Source organism: Sander vitreus, chromosome 6, assembly GCF_031162955.1.
Source record: "Sander vitreus isolate 19-12246 chromosome 6, sanVit1, whole genome shotgun sequence".
NCBI lineage: Eukaryota > Metazoa > Chordata > Actinopteri > Perciformes > Percidae > Sander > Sander vitreus.
This window is the reverse complement of record NC_135860.1, coordinates 23196492-23222321: the sequence shown is the minus strand read 5'-3', so window position 1 is coordinate 23222321 and position 25830 is coordinate 23196492. Positions and strand designations below refer to the sequence as shown.

The following is a 25830-nucleotide window of genomic DNA, read 5'->3' as shown; positions in this document are numbered from 1 at the left end:
AGTTCAGTCAAACCCAAAGGATGTCTGTGTTCAGTCCAAGTATATCCTAAGTATTCTTATTACATTTTGTAAGTACAGTGTCATGCAAATACAATCATGCCAATCAGGTTATTGCAGAAGAGATTTGGTGATTGACATCATTTCTAAAAGGCTTTTTTTTCTATCCTGATCAACTCTAGGGTTAAAAAATAAAACCATAAAACAGTGAGGAAATGGTATAATGTTTTGCCTTCAGCCAGTGCAGTTCCAAAGGGGAGCGTGAGGGTGTATTTTCTCCAGTCATGAGAGTCTGTGTCTGTCTCTCTCTACTTCCTGTCTGTCTCGTCCTCATGTCTTCAGCTATCACGTCATTGTTTCTGTCAGTCTATGTGTTACATGTAGCTGTTGTTTTGTTTTTGTGTCTGTATAACATATACTGTACACGGACATAAACATGGGTTATGTAAATGTATATTGTTTTACTATATACAATGTATTGTGTGTATTGTCTGTGTATTTGTCGAACACAATTGAAAATAGGCACAGTACTGTCCACAAGCAAACACCTTACCACGGTGTCATTTAGCAAGTCACTGAGCCCATGTTCCTGTGGAAGGGCAACTTACAGTAAAGAGCATTTTATGATACAGTAAAAGCACTGTTCATTAAACATGGCAAAAATGCATTCATGAGGTTTTCTGACGCCCGGATCATTGGGAAGGATAATATTTTAGTTAAAATGAAACTAACAAACTAACATTGTTTAAATATTCATTACTTTAAAGCACATGAGGTTAGGTGTGGGATAGACATGGAAATCGTTAAAGAATATGTAAGTAAGCAAGTAAGTAAGTAAGTAAGTGAAGTTTATTTGTATAGCACTTTTCACAGACAAAGTCACAACGTGCTTCACAGGCCAAATAAATACATACATTAAAACAGATCAATAGTCATAAAAAGCACAATAAACCACAATACATCTTAGTAAAACACATGATCATAAATACAAAATAATACAGTCTGCAATTTAGCTAGATGAACGCCTGACTAAAAAAATGCATTTTGAGCTGTTTTTTTTTTTTTAAAGATTTCAACATGTGCAGACATTCTTAAAATATGTGGTAAGGCGTTTCACAGTCTAGGATCGATTGTCTGAAAAGCTCCAGCACCTTTTGTTTTCAGCCTAGTACGGGGAACAGCCAGTAAGCCCTGATGTGATGTTCTCAAAGATCTGCTGACAGTATAAGGGTGCAGCAGATCACTTATGTAAGCCAGTGCCTGATCATTGATGGCTATGTAATTACAAGAATTTTGAATTGGATCCTGAATTTAACCGGTAGTAAAGTAGCCAGTGCAAAGAGGCCAGGATAGGGGTAATATGACATGACCTCCCTGACCTTGTCAGCAACCTAGCAGCAGCATTCTGGACCAATTGTAAACAATCTACAGATGATCTAGTGAGGCTCTTATATGGGTTAATGTACCTTTAAACAGGATACCTATACACTGGATGTATTTCAGCTTCAGTTTTTACATCCATCTAAGCTGTCTGCATCAAAAACAGCTCAAGCTCCACTCCTGTTTACAGACTTACTGCAACAGAAAACATCTTTATCGATAAGTTAAGTCGATGTTTTGTGCCGTCACATGGTTTAAGTACATTACCATATATTTCCTTGTGAGCTCTATCAAAATGCAGTTTGTTGTTGTTGTTGAGCCTCGGGCCTGCACTAACCCAATGTGGACTCAGACTGCAGCATTGATTAAAACATGTCAATTTAATGAATTATAAGAGTTTACAAGACAAGAAGCTGCTCAAAAGAATGTGATGTAGGTCAGCTGTAAATGTGCGCCCACATTTGTTAATGACCCTCTCTGTGAGCACACTCCATTCTAATGAGCCATAATAGCACCTCCTGATCAACCTGATAGGTGGCCCCTTTGGACTCTTTACCCGTTTCATTGGCTGGCCGGACGGTGGTGTGGAGACACTGATAGGCTATCAAGGGGATGTAGGAGGGGCAGGCTGGCTGTTGGCCAATAGAAGTGATAGGACCCAGAGGACCGACACTTGACTGGCAGCGTGCACTAACACCACTAGATAAAAGGGCAGTGACGTAAGCAGTGTGTTTGGGTGTTTCAGTTAAGGATGGTCATTTTCATTATCCCATTCATGTTAAAACATAAAGCATCAAAAATACCCTTTTTTTCAGTTACAATGCAGTGGTAACTGGACTAAAACGTATTTGAATTAGGTTTAATGTCAAACATATTAAAGGACAATTCCGGCGCAAAACGAACCTAGGGCTTAATAACAGATGTGTATCCACTCGATCGTTCTCTGGGGCATGTTTTCATGCTAATCAAATGTGTTTGTAGCTTGAAAGACGCTAGCGCGGACCGCTGATTAGCTTACAACGCTAGTATTCAGGGCACAGGGAAGGTAAAAACTAATCGCTCTTTATACCACCAAATTCAATCTGCTCATTGTGTGAGTGAGTGTGTGTGTGTGTGTGTGTGTGTGTGTGTGTGTGTGTGTGTGTGTGTGTGTGTGAGGGGGGGAGGGGGGTACCTGTTGTCAGAAAATGGGTTTTTCACCAATGAGATGACTGATTGGACAAAGCTACTTTGTGTGTCTGTGAGTGTCCCCTGGGAAGTTGGAATCATGATCAGTGACCATATCCAGAAGTGAATCCCAATTGCAATACTCATACAGAACACACATATTCTGTTTCCAATCAATTTCTTTGTTTCCAATATAAGACAATGATCTTGTCACAAGAGTAACTATAACATAGCATTGATGATGGCGGCATTTGATTTAGTTACTGTTATGTAGCTCTTTATTTTACAGCAGACATTTTGACTTGTCATACTAACATTAAAGATGGGTATGTTCTACTACCCTATCTAATACCCAGAGCCTGAAACTAAAGCAGCTACATGGAATTCAGCTGTCAATAATTGTGTTATTTACACCTGTGTTTTTCCTACTGTGACATGTCAAAAAGTCTGCTGTGAAAACAGCCTATTGTACATGCTTGCTGAGTGGCATGACTTGCAGTTAAATAGAGACATTGTTACTTTTAGTAACACCTGTGCTTTCCATGCAATGGCAAGTTCAAAGGTCTGCTGTGAGAAAGGCCTTTAATGATAAAATGTCATATTCATGACGATTTAAAAGCTATTCAATCACTCACTTAATCAAAATTTTACTTTCAAGTCTTTGAAGAATACTATGATGTGACTTTGACTTGACTTCTTATACAAAAGCTTGTGTTTGAAATAGATGATTAAAAGTAACCGACTTAGTTGACCATCAACAACATCATATTCAGTTTCTTTTGCAATTACCGAGTACTGACTGTTTTTCAAAGTTAAGATTTTTTTTTCTCTGTAGTAGAATGGGTGTCACTGAGGTGCGTTGATTTCAGCATCCTAAAGGATGTACGTTTTCAGGAAATGTGAATGGTGGCAGCGTGGTGGATTTGGCATACTGTGTGTGTGAGTGAGTGAGAAATAATGCAATAAGAGGTAAAAATATAGAAAAATAGAGACAGGTAGAGGATAGGTAGGGACAATTGTGAGTCAAGGAAGAGTGAGAAAAAGTAAGGAATGAGAGAAGGATGGACATCATTCAGTCATCGCCTCCCATTTCTCTTCATGAATGACCCATAGTAAGTTGGTTGGTGTTGGTGTCTCGCTCTCTCTCTCTCTCTCTCTCTCTCTCTCTCTCTCTCTCTCTCTCTCTCTCTCTCTCTCTCTCTCTACCCCTCCCCTTTCTTGTTTCCTCTCATCTCATTTCCACTGCTCTTGTGCCCCTATATAACCCCTGACACAGACCCTCTCCCTATCATACTCATATCAGGTGGATAGGAAACAACAGGTGTCTGCATGTCAGTGTGATACAGAGTCTAGATATTTGAGGTTTGAGGCAGATTTCTTGTTCATTTTGTATACTTTATTAATAAGTATTTGGGCATTCTGTACAGCTGTGCTGATTGGAAAACCAAAACATTTAGACTTAACAGACAAACTGCAGAGTTTTGATTTGAAGTCATACAGGATTGGCAATCAGTAGCCAGTGAACATGACAAACCAATCAGCTCTCATCCTAAAGATGGCCTTGCTGCTGCTGCTGCACGGCACAGGTAAGATCTGTTGACATAATATGTTTGATACATACTGCATGGCTGAAATATGGAGACTTTGAGCAAAGGTAAGTTTATGTCAATAATCCTAAGTTACACAGGAAATAACCAATATCTGAATGTTTTTGTCCTAAAATCTAAAGTTTCAATGTCTGTATAAACTAGGAAAAAACATGTTTCAGTTGGATTCTGCCTGTTCAAACAGTAAGAAAAAGATCATTTAAAAATAAATCCTATAAACAGTTGACATCTTTCTGCAGCTGAAAAGGCTGATGAAATATAGAGTTTTCTATTTAAAAAAAATAATAGACAAACAAAATTATTCAAATTAAAGTTACCATTAATATTTTGGGATCAGTTTTTGTTAACATCTTCAGGCTGCAAACCACATCTGTCTTTTCTGCAACACTTTATTTTTCCTTTTTCCTTTATGTAATAATGTAGACAGGTCAGTTCACACCTCACAAATGCAGTGTTGGATACATGTGTTATATCAGTCCATTTTTTATGTTTAAAAATGAGAAATAGTAATATGCACTGTTCTTATTAATTGTCAGTTAGTTTAGTAATCATAAGGGAATTTACGATGTGGATCTTAAATCAACTTAATCTATGCTCTCCCACAGAGCATTAAGCGGGAACACATACAACTATTGGGTTCTAAATAGCTTTTGGAAAAAGCAGAAACAGGTGCAAAAGAAAAACAAAACTCTTCTCCTCTCCTCCTCTAGATGCAAAGATGGACATCATTACCAGTAAGCAAGATGTTCTGGTGGGAGAAGAGATCTTACTGTTGTGTAAAGGTGAGTCATATCAATTTCATTTGATGACTTATAAAACTTGCCGATGTGAATGACATGTTCTTGTTTTAACCTCTTCTAGATGTTTTAAAATAGGCATTTATTTTCACTCTGTCCCTTCCTCCATTGCTTCTCCTGTCCTGTCCTAGCTGGGGGAGAGGGAGACATAACGTGGCTAAAGGATGGGGAAGAAATCGATAAAGACAAGGTGTCAAGTGTGGATGAGTCTTCCTCTAAATTGGACATTAATAACACTACGATGGAGGATATGGGGAAATATACTTGTGCGTGTGAGTTCGAAAATGGACACAAAGATGAAATTACGACACAGCTGTATGTTTATGGTACGTAACAATTGGCAGTTGTTGCTGAAGCTGTCTATTGCAACATATCTTAGTTAGGAAATAGAAATAGGTAATACTCAGCTTATAAAGACTTGTTTAATGATCTAACCCCATTTTGATGATATCATTAATTTTTGTTGTTTTCATTGCATAAATGTTAGTATCCTAACCTTCTCCTCTTTTGTCAGAGGGTCCATCATTTGGAAGCATCACCACCTACCATGAGTTTCTGGAGGGCACAGATGGTGTGGTGCCATGCCTGGTGACTGGCCAGCCAGCAGTAGATGTTCACTGGCTCAGAGACAATGAAGCTATCTCCACTAATGGTAAGACCAGCACCTTGGGCCTGGAGCTTTCCTGCAGTTTGAAGGGTTATTTTATGGTTTACAAAGGCGTTCCACTTGCTAAGCTTTTGTACCTTAAATGTCTAGTACTTTAATCAAATTGATTGGTAAGATAAGAGTGACAAACATAGCATGACTGAATATTGGACTTTCATGCAGAAACACAACTATGCCTTTTCTGTCTTTTTTGTGTGTTTTTCTCTGACTTTACATTCATATCTTTCCATCACTCTGTGCTGCCACCTCTCACTTCAGTCGGAAAGCGTGTGCATCAGCTGCCTGATAACACAGTCCTCATTAAAAAAGTAAAGCGAGAGGATGCTGGGACATACTTGTGTCAGGCCCAGATCAGAGGAAGGCCCATCTATAAGCAACTCTCCGTCTCTGTTGTCGTCAATGGTCGGTATCTTTTTCACATCAAGATTAAATCAATTAAATAGGTCAGGAGTTTGAAAGATAATTTATGACACAAAGATCCTTTCTGGCCCTTAAATCTGATGTGTGTGACATGACACAGCACTTAGCCATTCAGTGTTATGGTTAGGGACGCTTCATTGGTTAGGCACAAACAAATTTAGTATTTTCCTTTGTGTCATAATGATGCCTTAATATATTTGAACTGTAAATGAGGCATATTTTTGACTGAAATACGATTCCCTCCTGCAGCTCCTCCTTCTGTGCATCTGAGAGAAGAGGTGAAAAAAGTGATGGCCGGACCAGAAACCAACGTTTCCTTGTTGTGTTTGGTTGACGGTCTACCAAAGCCCAACATCACATGGGCCATGTAAGTATTGACTTGCGGAGAGTTGGTCACATCTTTTAGTATCTCCACACATTTTATTCAGAGGGGCACATCATGCATCAGTTTGTTGATAATGTACAAGTACTGTATGAAGTGGACTGAATTTAGTTGATCTAAACCTGTCTCTAATTTTTTACTATTTCGTTTATGTTCTATGGCATTGTTTCCCTTCTCTGGTCTCTTTCTTTCTTCTTTTGAATCCAAATAAATAACAAAGCATTACTCAGTGTGTATTTTGCTCTGCATGTCCTCCTCCCAGGCCGATGATGTTTGACCCTTCACATCATCAGTTTAACTCAGACCGCAGCCAGTTGACTATAAGGTCTGTTGTCAGGGCCGACTACGGAGAGTACATCTGCACCGCCACCAACAAGATCGCTGAGAGTAGTGCTACCATTATGCTTCATGTTTATGGTTAGCTCAACTTATGATTTTTTCCCCACCTCTTTGATAGCTCCACTAGATCACTGAAACACAACAACAACAACAACAACAACAACAACAACAACAACAACAACAACAACAACCACATAACATAAAAATGAACTTAGTAATTTCTCAACATGAATCTGCCATTCAACCATGCTGACATGGTTACTTTATCCTGCTGCACTATAATGACACATGTTTCATTTCAGAGGCCCCAGAGGTGTTTGTGTCAGCAGAACAGCAGAGTGTATCAGTGGGCGAGCATGTGTCTGTGTCCTGTAACATCTCTGGCCATCCTCAGCCTGAGCTATACTGGATCAACAAGCACAATGGACACACACTGGTAAGAGTGTATGGATGCATTATACTACATGTATACACACAATGTGCAGCTTTCAGGGGAATAACACAGGATGAAAAGGAGAACACCTTTTTCTGCATACGTTCTCCCTCGATTATAGCAAATGTTTTTCAGTTGTACTGATGACAAATACTTTGTCATCTGTGTACTAAAGGCGGCAATAATTATATGTTGAACCGTTGAAAACATCAGCTCCACTCAATAAAATTGCCTCTTTATATTCAAAACACTGCCAGTCAACTCCATGTAACTGTCTAACTCACTGACATATTTGCTGACTTTAAACACCATCCAGCATTTACAGACTTATGTTTGGTCAAATATATGATTGGATATTTCCTTTTTGTGCCTCCGTCTGTCAGGACTCTGCCTCTGGTCGTGTCCGTATTGATGATGGTGCGTTGGTGATTGATGATGTAGTGCCCTCTGATGGTGGACTGTATTCCTGCATGGCTGTCAGCACCTCTGGAAATGCATCAAGAGACGTTGCAATACACAGTAAGAGTTAATGTCTGTCTTTGTGTTTAAAAAAAAACTAAGTGAAGTAAAAGTAGATTTAATCTGTACTTAATCAGCATGCCTCTGACATTCTATTTTCTCTCTCTCTCTCTCTCTCTCTCTCTCTCTCTCTCTCTCTCTTTCCTTCTCCGCCCTGCCTCCTTATACACAGCCCAGCCCGGTCCGCCACTCTACCTGTCAGTTTCACCTGGACCAACCTCAGTCATCTTCTCCCTTAAAACCCCTCCCATCAGTGGAGGAACACCGATCACAAGTTTCGTTCTGCAGTGGAGGCAAAGTGCAGCAGAACAGTGGAAGGAGATTGCCGTCCCAGCTTCAGGTAAAACATCTGCTCTTCAAAAAAAGCTTTGCAGTTGTGTATCATGACTATCACGCAGTCAGTGCATCTTTTATACTTGAAACTGATTGCATCATAAACGTTATTCTGCCATAAATGACAATCAATAATGCACATTAGCTAATGTGGTGTCTTTCTATGTGTCTGTGTTTGCTTTTGTAGATCCCCTAGCTATCACCACCCTCAAGCCATACACATTGTACACAGTACGTTTGGCTGCCTTGAATGCAGTGGGAGTGGGAAAGTTCTCAGACACAAACGCCGTCCAAACCCAGGGAATACGTAAGTGCTAATCACTAACTACACATTAGCAACTGTCAATACACACAAATCCGTACATGCTATGTGTGGAGCAATAACTTGATGTGCAGCATGTCTGTGTACATATTTACATGAATGTATAAATGACGCCTATTTATTGACATACAATGTATAGCATATGTAAGTTCAAGTATTTATGCATGCTAGTGTATGTGGTATATATGTCTTGCAACCAAGGCGTTTCCACCTCATCTGCCATCACTAATTTTTGTTATTCATCTTTCATGCAACCATCATCATAACATTTTCATGACATCATCATCTGCTGCCTGATGTAATCTACTGTCATCCTTCCTCAGGGGGTAAAGTATTACACAGTGATCTACTATACAATGACAAATATTTATTGACATGCTCAGTCAATCTGTATGTAGCCGCCTATATAAATAAAATAAATAAAAAATGAATGTATCTTAACCCAAAGATTAGGAATTAATTATTATTCATGGATGGTCATCCGTTGGTCATCATTTTTTTCTTTTCTCTCTGCCTCTTGTGTGTACTCTGTAGGTGAACCAAACAGTCCAGTTTTGTCGTCCAATAAGATGAAAATAGAGGGAAACTCTTTCTCTGTCCCTCTCGAACAGTCTGATGATGGTGGATCTCCTCTGCTGCACTTCAACATACGATACAGACAGGTAAGAAACATGTAAGACTGTCTCTGCCTTTCTTAATGAATGACTCTTTCTTGGTCCTTTTTGTTTCCTTACTTTCATCCTTAGGTGTTCTCTCTTTATGCTCTCTTAGGATAAAGAGAAGACTGAGTGGAAAGACATGCAGCTGTCGTCTGATGCTGACTCTGTCTCCCTTCAAGACCTGTCCTACGGCTCAGACTATAGACTGGAAGTGACAGCGGTCAACGCTAATGGTTCCTCTATCCCTGCCGTGTTCAACTTTACAATCGCAGAACAGCCTGGTATGTGGCCTCCCACTCTCTACATCATACACTTGAGGAAATGTGGCTTCAACTATGAACTGGGAGTGGTTAACTTCATTAACTGCACCTTAATATTGTGGCTTGACAGATCCACTAACAATATTGTGTTGCTTGCCACAATGAAGATGTTTGCCATACTTTCAGTTAGGTAACCTTTACTTTTTCATCTCTGCCCTCAAAGTGAGCAGCCGCAGCATGACCAAAGGCAGCGTATCTGGTATCGTCATGGTGATCTTCCTGGTGGTATTCCTGGTGGTAGACGCCACCTGCTGCTACAGAAACCGCTGCGGCCTTCTCATGTCCATCGCTGTGAAACTCTTTGGTCAGAAAGTCCCAGGCCTCAAAACGCTTGAAGATGGAGAGGCAACCACTAATGGGTAAGTAAGTAGGTGTTGGAACAGTCTGTGAGTGTATATTCACGTATCATGTATGTTTTCACAAAATAGAACCCTTTTTTCTGTCTTTTATCAAATTGTCATATTTCAAACCTTTATGTGGCTGCAGAGAAGTGAAGCTGAAGGCCATATCAACTCCGAGAGGCAGTGTGCAAAATGCAGTGGTTCAGACACACACTAAAGACAAGGGGCAGCTCACAGAGATCACCTGCGACAAAGCCCCCCTTACCAAACACGAGTATGTTCATTCACTCACCATATACAGCAAACCTACTTGTTGAGGAAACATTGTGTTTAAATACCTGCCTTAAGCTGTTTCCTTTCACTCTGACATCTAAGGAAGCTCTATCCATAGACAGTTGCAGGCATGAGCAGTAAAGCAAATTCTATGTTTCCATAAATGTTTTTCCAAAGCCAGTGTCTGCACCCATCATATGCATATCTGATGGCTAAATTAGTAAAAAGCATAAATGTGCAATGGAACAGAAAAAAAAGTTGTTTAGGTCTTTGGTGTTGAAATTGAAAACTACATTTAGTCCATGAACATCTGCTAGATCTGTTTGCAAGACAGTCTTACTTTGGCAACAGTGTTTGACTGTTACTCAAGTTTAAATACTCTCTCTGCCTCATGGCTATTTCTGCTCATTTAGATTACATGAAGATCAAATCTATGCCACAGAGTGGAATCAAAAGTGATTGAGTTGCACTTTTTTTCTAAGCAATTATATATTTGTATACTAATATCTCATTGATTATTTCTTTCCCACAGAAAAAACCTGCCAGGTAGAGACCTGCACACTGTCGATGCGTGAGGCCAGAAACTGGAGAAACAAGAAACTATAATAATATATATAATGTATAGACAACAATAGAAGATATCAATCACTCATATCTTCTTAATAACCGACTCAGAACACTTAGCGACCGTTACATTTGACATTTGATCAAAACGGCTATGGGAAAAGTCAATCATCACTGAGAGACTGCAGGGAAAATACTGATGTTGTTGAGGTTTGTTAAAACCGGGCTGTTTCAGACGTCTGTGCTGTCGGAGTGAGAGGACAGTGGGTTGAAAACCTCTCAGCTTCCAGTTCACAGGAAGACTGACACAGGCAACAGGTAGGAATTGTGTGCTCTGATTTAGATCTAGCCTGACATCGCCAGACCAAATCGCAAATGAATGAGCTCGCAGATTTGGCTGGTTCGCAGGTTAATTTAAATCAGTTCAAAATACATTTTACAGGGTAATCGTGATGTCTGTGTTTTACAACTTATTGGTGTTATAAATGAATCTTCAAATTGCTATTTTATAAAAGTCACAACAAATGTTTACCTTCTGCATGTTGAATGTTGTACACAGACACTTATTTTTGCTCTTTGTTAATCGTATCATGGATATCCTATGTAATGCATTGAAAATATTTGTCTCTGTTAATTATGTTTTTTTAATTGTTATTAACTTTTTATTAACATGCATTGTGGAAGCTCTTCTGATGGTTATGTTAGACTAAACATCTTATGTTTTTGGATGAAATAACACTGTATCCTGATACTGACCAGTATTTTAAATCATTTAAAGAGCATTTCAGCTTAAATTAATCTAACCTTTATATAATTATCATGCACTAATATGTATTGCTTTTAAACCATACATGAGAGGTATTTATCATGAGAGGCTTTGAACTTGAAGCCATATTTGACTTTGTAACCAGCTTTACTGTTTACTTTTTTGTGAAGGAACTTTATAGTCGGCAACTAACACACTGGCCACACAGAGGACCTGTATGAGAACCTTCTTTCAAGTACCTGTAATAATAGGCAAGATGTAAAACATATATACACCTAACAAACTGACTGATGTAAGTTATTTTGTATTAACTGAATAGTCATATTAATATTTACAGTTATCAAATATCTTCAAGTGAAAATGTTTCAAGTCACACATTGCAGCTTTTTTGTTTAGAATATTCTTCAAAGTAGGTCATGTTTGCAAATGACTTGACCTTTTTAATGAAGTGTTTTGATATTGTTGTAATCTTTTATTATACACTGTACATGGCTGTAAATACACTCGTTACATATTTGTGTTAAAAGATAAAAACATGGACTTTTATGTCTTTTGTGCTTACCAAATTAATGTCTATTTTTTCAGTTTAGTAGTATATCGATCACAAACTCACAATGGAAAATGTTTTGGTCTTTCACTCAATTCAATTCAATTTTATTTAAAATATCAAATCATAACAAGAGTTATCTTGAGACACTTTACAGATAGAGTAGGTCTAGACCACACTCTATAATTTATAAAGTCCCAATAATTCTAGTAATTCCCCCAAAAGCAAGCATTTAGTGCAACAGTGGCGAGGAAAAACTCCCTTTTAGGAAGAAACCTCGGCCAGACCCAGGCTCTTGGTAGGCGGTGTCTGACGGTGCCGGTTGGGGATGTGATGAACAGTGGCAATAATAGTCACAGTTAAGATAATAGAACAGTGACTAGAAAATGGTAGTCGTAGTAGTTCATGTCATAGCAGGGCACTGCAGGGCGTTACAGTATGTAGCGTGGCACAGCAGGGCATGGCTGGATGTAGCAGGTTCAGCAGGATGCAGCACTGCACCGTAAAGCGTAGCACGGTGTAGTGAAGCAGGAACACGGCGACAGCTACAACCGAGATCTTGGTGCCATCCTAATCCAACGAAATATGCTGGGAAAAAGAAACATAAGGATTAGGCTAGGTTAGTAACAAGCATTTCTGGATCTCCTCACTCCCTAATTATACGCTTTATCAAAGAGGAGGGTTTTCAGTTTACTCTTAAATGTGGTGACAGTGTCTGCCCCGTGAGCCCAGACTGGGAGCTGGTTCCACAGGAGAGGAGTCTGGTAGCTGAAGGCTCTGGCTCCCATCCTACTTTTAGAGACTCTAGGAACCACAAGTAGCTCTGAATTTTGCGAGCGAAGTGCTCTAGTGGGGCAATAAGGTACTAAGAGCTTTTCTAGATATGATGGTGCTAGGTCAGGAGAAGGATTTTAAATTCAATCCTGGATTTTACAGGAAGCCAATGCAGAGAAGCTAATACAGGAGAAATATGATCTATTTTTTTAGTTATTGTCAGAACACGTGCTGCAGCATTCTGGATTAGCTGGAGAGTCTTAAGGTACTTATTTGGGCAACCTGATAGTAAGGAATTACAGTAGTCCAGCCTGGAAGTAACGAATGCATGGACTAGCTTTTCTGCATCGTTTTGAGACAGGATGAAAAAAGGCTATTCTTGAGGATTGTTTTAGATGGGCGTTAAAGGATATATCCTGATCAAAAATAACTCCTAGATTTCTGACAGTAGTGCTGGAGGCCAGGGCAATACCATTCAGGGTAGCTATATCTTCAGATAATGAAGTTCGGAGGTGTTTGGGGCCCAGCACAATAACTTCAGTTTTGTTTGTTTAACATCAGAAAATTGTAGGTCATCTAGGATTTTATATCTTTAATGCATGCTTGAAGTTTAGCTAACTGACTGGTTTCGTCTGGCTTGATTGACAAGTATAACTGGGTGTCATCCGCATAACAGTGAAAGTTAACTGAGTGTTTCCTAATAATATTGCCTAGAGGAAGCATATATAAGGAGAATAGAATTGGTCCAAGCACTGAGCATTCAGTTCAGTTACTTTATTATCCCAAATGGGAAACTTGATATGCAGTCAGGAGTGAAAGATAAAAAGAAACACATTCAAGCAACATACAGATAGAGACAACAATCCAAGACATGAGTACAACAAAGGTTTTTCTGTATGTAATACACACAAGTTATCACCACTGGAGCAATCTCTAAAAACAAAACAAGTACTACATTACATGTGCAAATTAAGCTGGGTTATTGCACATGGGACAAAGGAGTTTTTACCCCTATTGGTCTTGAACCGAGGTACTCTAAATCTGCGACCTGAGGGGAGTATTACAAACTCAGAGTGAAGGGGGTGGTTTGTGCAGTTTAATATAGACCGAGCCTTGCGGCGTACTTGCTGGTCAAAGATAGAAAAACTCATCCACAACTGGCCCATGCTCAGATTCATCTTTACGGAGCAGGCTAATGATGACCGTGTCATCAGCAAACTTCAAAATGTGCCTGTCCCCATGCTGGCTTCTACAGTCATTGGTGTAAAGAATGTACAGCAATGGGGACAGGACACAGCCCTGAGGAGAGCCAGTGGAAGAGGTGCACTGTTCTGACAGAAAGCCATTAACCCTAAGCCTCTGAGATCTACATGTTAAAAAATCTACAATCCAGCCGACAAAATTTACACCAAGATTAAAATAGGTACGCAGTTTCCGAGCTAAAATATGTGGTTGGATAGTATTAAAAGCTGATGAAAAATCCGTAAATAAAAGTCTGGCATGAGTGCCAGGACCTTCCAGGTGCTTATACAGAAAGTTAAGTAAAGTGATTGAGGCATCCTCTACCCCATCCCTGCCCCTGCAAACTGCATGGGGTCTAGAGCCCCCTCCACCATAATTATCAGTTCCCTTTTGACCAGCTTTTCATATGACTTCATGACCAGTGAAGTCAATGCCACTGGTCTGAGGTCATTTAGCACCTTAGGGGTTCCGCTTTTAGCCACCGGAACAACAATGGACTCCTTCCATAACTTTGGGACCCTTCGCTGCTCCAGAGATATCCTAAATATATTACAGAACACCTCACAGAGCTGTTCTGAACAGTGCTTAAGCAATCATCCTGTAATACAATCAGGCCCCCTGCTCTTATTTGTCTTAACTCTCTGAAACTCTGCCTTAACATCATGAGCATCAAACATCTAGCTTAGCTTTGTGGAAGAGGAAGACTCTTTGCATGTTTCTCTAAGTTGCTCTGTGAAGTCATGAATATCAAATCTTAAATAGAAGGAGTTAAGAGCTTCAGCTAAATCTTTGTTGCTATCATAGCCTGCAATACTAACTTGCTTGTTTTCAGTATTATTATGCTGGCCCGTTATATTCCTCATTCCGTGCCACGCTGCCTTCAAATTGTTGCTGCTTAAATTTTCCTCTAGCTTATTTTTATATTGTAACTTGGTCCTCTTAATTTGCAGTCTGACCTCTCTCCTTGCTTCCTTTTTCTGTCTCATCACTTTTAAGAAAGGCCTTTTGTTTTCTGTTTAATGCATTTTTCAGAGATTTAGTGACCCATGGCTTGTTATTTGGGTACACTTTAACATACTTTTTAGGAATAACAGTATCCTCACAGAAGGTAATATAACTGCATACAGTGTCAGTTAGTTCATCAATATCTTTGGCAGAGTCATCAAACACAGTCCAATCAGTACAATCAAAACATCCCTGTAATTTAGAAACAGCATCTTCATTCCAGACCTTGACTTCTTTTGTCTTCACCTTCTCCCTCTTGAGCATTGGCTTGTACACAGGGGTGAGATAGATGGTGCTGTGGTCAGACAAACCTAATGGGGGTCTAGAATAAGCTTTATATGCTCCTTTTATAGAACCGTAACACAAGTACAGAATTTTATTTTTTCTAGTTGGGCAGGTGACGTACTGGTAAAGTGCCTTGTGGAACGCCATGGCTAACTTCAGCGTACTTGGAGGATTTATCGTTAATATTAACAAATTGAGATTGATCAGAGAAATAGGACTTAAACCACCTTAGTGCGATTCCTTTAATGCCAACTAAATGTTCCAATCTCTGTAACAGGATGGTATGGTCAATAGGGTCAAATGCAGCACTAAGATCATGGCTGCACAAATTCTGAAAATCAGAATTACCTTGAAACAAATATACAACAGTCTAATACAGGCGGCTCCATAACAACTGCTACAAACAACCAATACAAGCAGTAATGAAACAACAGTAACTAACATTGGCTCACATTTAAACAGAAAGACACACTGCAAATTATTACAGTGGACTATAGGATTGTTTGTATGATTGTATTTGGATAATTCACTCCGGATTTGCACATTGAACTTCAACTCTTCTAAATTTCTAGAATTTTTGCCATGAAGTCTCCTGCACCAGACATCACAAAAACCTTTGCATATTTTGGGTCCCAGTTTTCAAATGCTTTCACATGTTGATAGCCATGCGTACTCATCAGGAGTATGATGGAATTGTTACAGCTCTTTTGCTGATGTTTGTCTTGCTCTGACATGAGTACAGGGAGGAAGTGGAGGGTTTGGTTCGCAGAGATGTCTGAGTCAAAGCTGAGTCAGACTGTCATTAAAGACTGAGGTATAAAAGATGTGGCAATCTGTGTCAAAAAAGAGTCTGAAGGTGCAGGGTGCGTGACACATTTTATCATTCACCTTTATAAAAATTATCTGTTTGAAGGAGACTGAACTGCACATTGAAAAGCATAGTGCAATTTTGAGTTACTTGTACTTTACTTGAGGATTTCCATTTTAAACTTACTTTTTTTACTATTTAACTGATAGCTGTAGTTTCTATCATTACTTCACTTATTATAATCTTTATGTAATCAGATTATAAAATATGATGAATTGTTACAAACCAGCACAATATAAAGAAGATAGGCCTACAATGAGTTCCACCTACCTAATGTTACCTACATTAAACTAAATGCTGCTTAAACATGTGAATGCATCAGTATGAATAATCCTTATGATAATAATATATTCTCCCATTTGTATGCATAGTTAGTAGGTATACCTTTAATTTAATTCTTCAAATACATTGCTGTACAGTACATTCTGGTACTTGTACATTTACTAAATTAAAGTATCTCAATATTTCACCACTGCTTCATTACGCCAGTGTGAAACCTGGATGAAAGGGTAATGTTTGATAGCTAGTTTGATTATAAAGTTGATTCCTGCATAACAATCTCCATAAAGCAATCTTATGCATAGATGTTGAGTAGCAGCTCTATCTGCCTCAGTGCTATGTGTTTAGGTACGCCCCCTGGCTGATCCGTTCCTGCAGTATATATCTATGGTTCCTGCTGACTAGAAGCACATGACCAGGCATGTTTACACCTGCAGTGACCGAATAACACACAGCTCCAACACTGACCGTGCCACTGACAGGGAAGCATATTGTTTAAACCGAGATAAGAAGCAGTATTTTCGCGAGAGGTCATTGTTTAGCGGACGCTCACTGGGACTTGGTAAGTTAGCCTTATTAGCAAGTCTGTTGTTTTTCTTTAATCTGTAATGTGAGGACACTGTCGGCTCTTCTTCCGTAGCAGCAGCTGCTAGGTTAGCATGCTAACGTGTCTCAGTAACGTTAGGTTAGCTCGCTGCTGCTGCTGCTGCATCACCACCACTCAAGCAGATTAAAGCATACATGTATATGAAAGTAACGTTATAACACCAGCTACAAAAGACATGACGCTAAGAGTTTTACTCTGCTGGGTTTAAAAGTTAACGTTACTGTACGAGCTACAGTTACTTCGTATTTGTTAACGTTATAACATATTAGTTGGTGGTAACGTTAGGTTAGCCTAAGCACCTGGCTTGAACAGGTAGCTAAAGCACAGACAACTGAAGTGAGATTTTAAAGCAAATTTAGATTATCCAAATACGATAGCTTTTGGTTAACGACTAAAACATTGTCTCAATATTTGTAATCTCTAATGTCTGCTGTCATGTTGTCGGTCAGTGTCAGTCATGTGAATGAGATATCTTAAAATATTTACAAAAGGTCCGTAGAACCACTGCCAGTATTACATTAATGGTCACTTTATATCCACATTTCAAATTATGTTCTTTAGTTCCAGGCAGCCTCTGCCCACCTGTACCCCGAGAGGGAAGCTACATCCTCGGCCACAGGCTCCAGGACCAGCCCTCTTACTGTACACCATGGACAAGACGGATGTGGAACGTGAGTCCTTTCTCTTCACTGCTCTTTTCTTCCCTTTTCTGCCAATTTGTTTCCATGTCTGCCTCTAGTGAGCGAACAGAATTTATTTGCGCCATTAGACACAGTTCTGGATGCGAACCCATGTGTATTTTTTCTCAGATTTCCAAAGTTTTGCTGCACACGGTTCTCAAACTTTGTCTAGCCATTTGTGTTTACTCCATTTCTTTTTTATTTTTTATTTTTTTTTTTTATAACAGTTAAATCTACCTGATCAGATTCGTCTCTGTTCTGTTGTTTTTCCATTTAGAGGTGACCCTGGCTCTACTTGATGCAGCCACTGATAAAGACTCAGAGGTCCAGGAACAGGTCAGAAAGTCAATGTTGACCCTCGGAAAACAGCAGCCAGACAGAGTGTTAGCCATGTGCCAGGACTACCTTCTGAAACACCCAAAGGTAAAACTCCAGAAAACACTTAAGGCTGATTTATGCTTCTACGTTAAATCGACACCCTGGGTACGTACGTAGTGACGTGGAGATACCGACCCTACGCCGGGACCCTTCAATGTCGGACCGACGTGCACCTCTCCAGAAATGTAACTAGACGCCTTGGCGACGCACGACGCTCGGCCGTGGCTTGGTAGCATTGCATTTCCTCCTACTCATTTCGGGGTACTTCTTCTCCATAAACCACATGAAATCAAGGAGAGGGTTAACTGCTCCTGCTACATATTTTCGACCATGGTCAGAAAGCACAGGGGAGACATTTGTTTCTCCCACTATGCCTCTCTAGAGTCCTCACTCCAAAACTAATCACTGTCACTCTGTAACTCGATCTACCACACACTCCCCACGCACACACACGGCGCTTCTATTCTCTTAAAGAGATCGATGCACACACCAACGCACAAGTATAAACTTCAGGCCACTTACGTAGGCTACGGCGAAAGCTCTGCATGGAACCTCCGCAGAACCATAAATCAGCCTTTACACTGTATGTCAAACAACTCTTCGTGTCAGCCTAAGGCCTACCTAAGAAAACATACCAAGGTAATCTGGAACTAATTATCAGTATACGTTCTTGTAGCCCATGTCAAAAAAGCCAGATAAGCATGACTACATGACCATGCTGAAACTACCATTTAACTTGGCCTCTAGTGCTGGTGTTACTATTGGTGTCATGTGTCAAAACTACCTAAAGACACTTCACAGTTACATGCAATGCTTAATTGCTGTGACCGCACTGTGTGATCATACTATACACATTAAACAGGGGAAGTCCCCATGTTGAACATCAACCAGGATTGCAGCAAGCACTAAAAAGTCTTGCTTCTATGATGGAAATGCCTGTGGATTTGTCTTGACTCTACTAACCCCTGCTAACAATAGTCTGCTACTAATCTGTTAAATCTTGTCACACTTAAAAGACCTCTGAGAGCCCATGCATGTGGTTTGGTTTCACACATGTACAGTACTGTGCAAAAGTTTTAGGCAGGTATGAAAAAATGCTGTAAACTAAGAATGCTTTCAAAAATGGAAGTGTTAATAGTTTATTTTCATCAATTAACAAAATGCAGTGAATGAACAGAAGAGGAATCTAAATCAAATCAATATTTGGTCTGACCACCCTTTGCCTTCGAGACAGCATCAATTCTTCTAGGTACACTTGCACAAAGTTTTTGAAGGAACTCGGCTGGTAGGTTGTTCCAAACATCTTGGAGAACTAACCACAGATCTTCTGTGGATGTAGGCTCCCTCAAATCCTTCAGTCTCTTCATGTTATCCCAAACAGACTCCATGATGCTGAGGTCAGGGCTCTGTGGGGGCCATGCCATCACTTCCAGGACTTCTTGTTCTTCTTTATGCTGAAGATAGTTCTTAATGACCATGGCTGTATGTTTGGGGTCATTGTCCTGCTGCAGAATAAATTTGGTGCCAATCATACGCCTCCCTGATGGTAGTGCATGATGAAGTATCTGCCTGTATTTCTCAGCATTGAGGACACCATTAATACTGACCAAATCTCCACCTCAATTTGCAGAAATGCAGCCCCAAACTTGCAAGGAACCTCCACCATGCTTCACTGTGGCCTGCAGACACTCATTATTGTACCGCTCTCCAGCCTTTCGGCGAACAACCTGCCTTCTGCTACAGCCAAATATTTCAAATTTGGACTCATCAGTCCAGAGCACCTGCTGCCATTTATCTGCACCCCAGTTCTTATGTTTTCGTGCATAGTTGAGTCACTTGGCCTTGTTTCTATGTCAGCGGTATGGCTTTTTGGCTGCAACTCTTCCATGAAGACCACTTCTAGCCAGACTTCTCCGGACAGTAGATGGGTGTACCTGGGTCCCACTGGTTTCTGCCAGTTCTGAGCTGATGGCACTGCTGGACATCTTCCGATTTCGAAGGGAAATAAGCTTGATGTGTTTTTCATCTGCTGCACTAAGTTTCCTTAGCCGACCACTGCGTCTACGATCCTCAACGTTGCCCGTTTCTTTGTGCTTTTTCAAAAGAGCTTGAACAGCACATCTTGAAACACCAGTCTGCTTTGAATTATTTGTCTGGGAGAGACCTTGCTGATGCAGTATAACTACCTATATACTATAGTTGGTTGATCATACACCTGACTACAATCCTACAAAATCCCTGACTTTTTGCAAGTACCTATAACAATTGATGCTAGTTTGAAGGCAAAGGGTAGTAACACCAAATATTGATGTGATTTAGATTTTTCTTTTGTTCGCTCACTTTGCATTTTGTAAATTGATAAAAATGAACAATCATTATTTATATTTCTGAAAGCATTCTTAGTAGGGCTGTCAAACGATTACATTTTCTTAATCGCGATTAATCGTTGAATTTCTATAGTTAATCGCATGTTTTATCACATGATTAAAATTCTATTATTTTGCATTTCAGAACTGTTTTTAAGTACATATTAACAATGGAAAGCCATTCTTACCAGTGTATCTTGAGGAATCAAATGAATGCAAAGAAAATGACTTCATGAACTTGATTTTAAGATTTGTATTTGTTTATTATATATTTACTCTAGTCACACATTTGAATCTAGAGTCAATATTAGGGTTGAGTATTGTTTGGTTTGGATACTGGTGCTAAAGCGGTATTTTTAAAACGTACCGGTGCCTGAACCGATACTTTTTAAGAAAGTAAAAAAAAAGAAGGGTACTAAACAGTTGGTGACATTAAAGAACGGCTTGTTTATTGCTAAGGCCATATCGTCAAAATTAAATGATTTAATAATAATGTAATCAGCTTTGAATGCACCACGAGGCTGTAAATTACCTGTTTCATTGAACGCACCGTATGTGTTTTTCCGACAACAGCAGCTGCAGATTGTTACATCCTGGTGTCGGAATCATCTACAGTGAAATACAGACAAACTTTACACCGTTTAGCGTTAGCTGTCAGCATTTAACTATGTTTAATCCAGCTACTAGCTAGCGGTAGGCTAATGTTAGCGGCTGTCGAGTATAGTGTTAACTAGCGTCACGTGCAGCAATGTTTCTGTTGCCTGTAACGTCTGTTTCACAGCATCAGAGAGAAGTGCAGGCATATCAGTGGCACTAGAATGAGGCGCCGAATCGTTGCTATTCCTACAGCAGCAGGATGTGTTACGAGGAACTACAGCAAAATAGTAGCCTGTTAGACACGATGCAAAGCCGAGTGAAGTGAAAATAAATTGATAAATGGCGGCATGCGATTAATACGATTTAAAATAAATAAATAAATTAACGCTTTATGCTCGACCCTTAATCGCATCGCGATTAACGCGTCAATGCTGACAGCCCTAATTCTTAGTTTACAGCATTTTTTCACACCTGCCTAAGACTTTTGCACAGTACTGTGTACATTATGTAAACATTCAATAAGTAGTTGCATTTCTGTCACAGAGCCTGAGGTTTTCAGGTTTTCAGATGGCAGTCAAGCAGAATGAAAGAGTGAAAATGTCTATCACAATTCCCTAAAGTTAGACCAACAGTCCAAAGCCGCAAACTATTCAGTTTAGGACAATGTAAGACAGAAAAAAGCAGCAAATCCTCATAAAGGTCTTGCTTGTAAATTACTTGAATGAGTAATTTGCAAATAAGCTAAATAGTTGGGAATTATCATTCTGTCAATCAACTAATTGAATAATGGACTTAATGGTTCAGCCCTGGTGCTGAAGGTCTTTTGGTTTGCCAGGTGTTAAATTCACTGGAATAGTTTTTTAATCTGTACATGTTTTGTCAATTTAATTTCCAGAAAATGTACTATTGAGATATAAAATGACATTTACTCTACTGCCCAATCCTAATTTGCAGTATACACTCTGCTAACATTTAACCTGCATGGGCCGATAGAATCAGTCTAAAAAGTTATGTGGCTCGATGTTTAACAGAAAAATATCCCTCAAATTCAGTTGTTTGCTTTATACTTGTAGCGCATTTTCTCCATAGAAATTTCACCATAGAGCTCTGAATCAGCTTATCTGTATGATGCAACATCCTATCATACTGTCACAGCCCAGTATTGTGATTATCAGATGATGGCATCTTTACTCTGAGGAAATGTATTGATAATCATCAGTGACATGTATGCTGTATCATATTTTACTTTGTCTATGTGAAAGCCAATTGCAAACATTTTACTGCAGCTAAATAAATTCTTCTTCTTCAGTTGGTAGTGAGTCACAGAGTTGTGATTCTTCAGACTATTGAGCTGATTGTGGGCTGCAGGATAGAGGAGATCAGTTACCCAAGGATAAAAAGTATCATCTCCCTGGCCTCAGATGAAATGACACGATCAAAGGTAAAAATATGAGATGCTAATTATTCTTTTTTTTTTTTTTGTTTGTTTCTTGCAGAGGGCAGATATTAAATGATGTACCTTACTGTTTTCTCCGTCTTTCTGGTTTACTCAGGAGGTCATCCCTGATTGGCAGAAGGCAGCCAGTAATATCTTGGTTGCTGTGGGTAACAAGCACATTAATGACATCATGGAGGAGATACTAAGCAAGTTTCAGCCAGGGCTCCTACCTCACTTCTTTGTGGTCCAGACACTAGCCAACCTTTCTGATTCCAATGGTAAGACAATATTTACACACACACAACAGGAAAGAAACCACCATAAGGAAGAACACACACATACATACATACATACATACATACATACACCACAAGGTGTGTGTATTCAGAGGTTGTTGAGAAAGACATTAAACCTGTCCAAAAACAGCATTTACAGGCCAAACTGTTGTTTATTTAGGGTTAGGTTAGCTACAGTTCCTGCTAAGAGCTAATAAGCTGTCAACCACATCTACTTTGAGCTTGCTTTACAAATGTAAATGCAGTTCTACTAAAGGTGCATTTGCATCTTTATTATATGTATAAAATAGTCAGGACTCTATAAGCAGATACTAAATGAGTAATTTACTCAGATCTGGATCCAGGACTAAAAGGTCCCACGCAGCACCCTGGTCATTGTGTTTTGCCAGCTTCTGAGTAGCTGCTCTTTGTGTCCACAGAACCTGCAATAACGGATTAATGTTGCGTAGCCCAGAATGTTTAGAGGAAGTACAAACTAGCCAGCTTTAGTAGCTGTAAGTCATTGACCAGCACAGCGATACATTGAAATTATATTTATTTTGATACACAATGTAATTTTAACAAAAGATGGATTTCACGAGGGACTACAAAAATCTTCCTCCATGCTTTTTGTTTAATGTCTGTACATTGTTATTATCTGTTATTTAGCACTGATATCAGTGCAAAAAAAGCATTACAGTGTACGTCTTCCTGCTTTACAGAGGAAGTAGTAAATAACAATAAAGCACCATTAATGCTGTATTCTTCCTTGTTCTCTAGTTTATGGCATGGTACCCTTCCTCAATGCTATTCTGGGCACCATGTTGCCCATGTTGAGCATGGCCAAACAGGACAACATTAAGTGGGTCTTCTCTTCTGGTAAGAACCTCCCCTCATGCTTTTTTGAAATTGTGATATTTGTAGAAGTATATCCACCTCTCAAACTCTTGAAACACTAACTCCAGGTATTCACCTTCAAAAACATTAAACTTTCTCCCCTTACTCTTTTATCCAGTTTTGTCATCACATTGTTTTCTACTCTCCCTAATTTCCCTTTCCCTCTGTTTTGTTCTCTCCCTTCAGCTCTGTGTCATTTCAGCGACAGTATCTTGGAGTACCTGGCCAACCTGGACAAGGCTCCAGATCCCACAGTCAGAAAAGACACATTCTCCAGTGAAATCTATGCTGCTTTCGATATCCTCTTCAATAATTGGTTACAAAGCAGAGAGTCTAAGGTACGGTCGCTGTAGGTCAGTGTTAGGGGTTGAGCAAGATGGTTTGATATACAAGCTACAAAGTCATGTTCAGACAATATTGAAAGAAGTTGAGTAGGTAGGGAAGCTGAGGTAAGCCATCTAAAGCTTTGAAGGCACACCGGGAAAAAACACTGCAGGTTAACACCAACAAATGTGATTAAGCTTTCCAGGCCATTACAACTACCAGGAAATCCCTGACCCCGACCACACACTCATCCATAACAGGAGCCTTAGACATTGCATCACCTGACAGGCACTCATATTGTAGACACAAGGAGGTTACAAAAGCTGACTTTTTTTTTTTTTTATTACATTTGTTTGATTAAGCCTAGTTCAGACCAAGCTTGAAATTAGATCTAATGCATTGGCTTTACTATTTCTGCCCCCGAATTTGCTGCTTGGTTCAGACCAAAGCAGCAAATTCTCAAAGTGAGAAGCTTTTCTGCTGTAATCTTCTGTTCCTAAATTAGAGAAACAACATGGTAACCACTAGCATCTTGGCCATAGTTTCGATCTGTCAGAGCAAGGTAGAGCATATATTCTACAGGATCTTAATAGTTTAGTAACCATACAAGGTATTGTTTGTGTTTGTATTGAGTCTATACTTAAGCCATGTTAACCTTGTCTAAGAGTTTAACCACTATGGCCCAGTGCTGCATTACAGAAGGCAGGGAATCTATTAGAGCTAATTGGTTCACTGGAACAACATTCACAACTCTGTTCACTGAATATGTAAACAAAGATTTTAGTACAAGCAAACTCAAACTCTGGAAGACAAATGATTTCAGAAGGATATTCATACAGTGACAGAACATTTGCTTAAATCTGTTCTTTTTTTTGTTTTGTTCTGTCGGCTATTGAAAAGCCACCTGAAAAGTAAATATAGAATAGGGTGCAGTTCTACAGTATAGAACTGTGATGAGATGGCCACCAAGTGGATTTGAAGTATTCGAACAACAACGCAAATAAATTAACACAAGTAGTATTATCTTTTGAGGGACATGATGTCTTTTATATATTTTTATTTCTAGTCTTCTCCTTTTTAATTCCTTCCCTATTTACACACACCTAGTTGATGTTACAAGTTAGTGAATCTATGTCCTCTAATCTCTGTGGTGTCTCACCTTTCTGTCTCATTGTGTTCCAGTTGAGGTTAACAGTAGCTGAGGCAGTGGGCTCTATGTGCAATCTGATGGCCAGTGATAAACTGGAGGAGCAGATTCCTAAACTCATTCCTGCCATCCTGTCTCTGTACAAGAAAAACAATGAGCACTATGTCATTAGCAAGGTGCGTATTGGCTGCAGCATGAGTCCAGTGGACTGTTTATTATGGTCACATGGATAACAACAGTAGGCCATCACTCTCCCTCTAAACTGTGTGTGTGTGTGTGTGTGAGATATTAGCTTTTTCAGACTTTCAGTTGAGTTTCTTTCTTCTGCCTCCACTCAGAGTCTGTGCCAAATGCTCGATGCTTCCGTCAGCATGGGCAGCAGGGTGCTGGAGACACAACTGGATAGTCTACTCTTTGCACTGCATCAACAGGTACACATTCAGTGCAAACTAAGTTAAACACTACAGCTTTAATACTAAACTGGTGACTGACACGTGACACCAATGCTCATAAAAAGGTGGCACTTGGCAGAAATCATGCTCATAGAGATTGTGCCCCTCCGGTACTTATAGATATACATCCAAAGCAGGTATTGTTGACCAGACTGTTTAGCACTCTAACACAGCTATTGAATTTAGGAGACACAATGTGCAACGAGTTTTAAATGGTTATTAAACTGGCAAATAAGAGGAAAAATTGTCTAACAACTCCACTCAGTGGTCAGAAACACCATCACCATTTTTTGGAATATTTTTTCAAATAAGAACGGCCATAGTCCTGACAGCTTAACTTGGAATGCTAAATTATTTTTTTAACATTATATATAAATACCATT

General features: G+C 39.5%; 3 protein-coding genes across 6 annotated transcripts in view; all 3 read left to right on the top strand.

Annotated features, from left to right (window-relative positions):
* The first annotated feature begins 3824 nt into the window (after nucleotides 1-3824).
* Nucleotides 3825-8374, top strand: LOC144519950 (neural cell adhesion molecule 1-like). Of its 2 annotated transcripts, none has more exons than XM_078253494.1 (11): nucleotides 3825-4130; nucleotides 4862-4933; nucleotides 5074-5274; nucleotides 5463-5600; nucleotides 5874-6017; nucleotides 6285-6402; nucleotides 6680-6834; nucleotides 7059-7192; nucleotides 7573-7708; nucleotides 7881-8048; nucleotides 8229-8374. In XM_078253494.1, exons 1-11 carry the CDS (start codon nucleotides 4070-4072, stop codon nucleotides 8357-8359), a joined length of 1458 nt encoding a protein of 485 aa, XP_078109620.1. In that variant the 5' UTR covers nucleotides 3825-4069; the 3' UTR covers nucleotides 8360-8374. The 2 variants fall into 2 exon arrangements, with proteins under 2 accessions (XP_078109620.1, XP_078109621.1); XM_078253495.1 differs by having other exon boundaries at nucleotides 3826-4130; nucleotides 5080-5274.
* Nucleotides 8375-8858: 484 nt separating this feature from the next.
* LOC144519951 (neural cell adhesion molecule 1-like) lies at nucleotides 8859-11852 on the top strand. 2 transcript variants are annotated; one of them, XM_078253496.1, is made up of 5 exons: nucleotides 8861-9025; nucleotides 9135-9303; nucleotides 9506-9701; nucleotides 9829-9957; nucleotides 10489-11852. In XM_078253496.1, the coding sequence occupies exons 1-5, from the start codon at nucleotides 8933-8935 to the stop codon at nucleotides 10529-10531; spliced, it is 630 nt and encodes a 209-aa protein (XP_078109622.1). In that variant the 5' UTR covers nucleotides 8861-8932; the 3' UTR covers nucleotides 10532-11852. The 2 variants fall into 2 exon arrangements, with proteins under 2 accessions (XP_078109623.1, XP_078109622.1); XM_078253497.1 differs by lacking the exon at nucleotides 9829-9957 and having other exon boundaries at nucleotides 8859-9025.
* Nucleotides 11853-16688: 4836 nt separating this feature from the next.
* mroh1 (maestro heat-like repeat family member 1) overlaps nucleotides 16689-25830 on the top strand; it is a 31795-nt gene continuing 22653 nt past the window's right edge. For both annotated transcript variants that reach the window (XM_078253493.1, XM_078253492.1), the window contains exons 1-9: nucleotides 16689-16848; nucleotides 17455-17564; nucleotides 17851-17996; nucleotides 22224-22355; nucleotides 22468-22630; nucleotides 23408-23506; nucleotides 23711-23862; nucleotides 25031-25171; nucleotides 25334-25426. In XM_078253493.1, coding sequence (XP_078109619.1) covers nucleotides 17543-17564; nucleotides 17851-17996; nucleotides 22224-22355; nucleotides 22468-22630; nucleotides 23408-23506; nucleotides 23711-23862; nucleotides 25031-25171; nucleotides 25334-25426 — 948 coding nt within the window. In that variant the 5' untranslated portion in view covers nucleotides 16689-16848; nucleotides 17455-17542. The remainder of the gene's footprint in view (nucleotides 16849-17454; nucleotides 17565-17850; nucleotides 17997-22223; nucleotides 22356-22467; nucleotides 22631-23407; nucleotides 23507-23710; nucleotides 23863-25030; nucleotides 25172-25333; nucleotides 25427-25830) is intronic.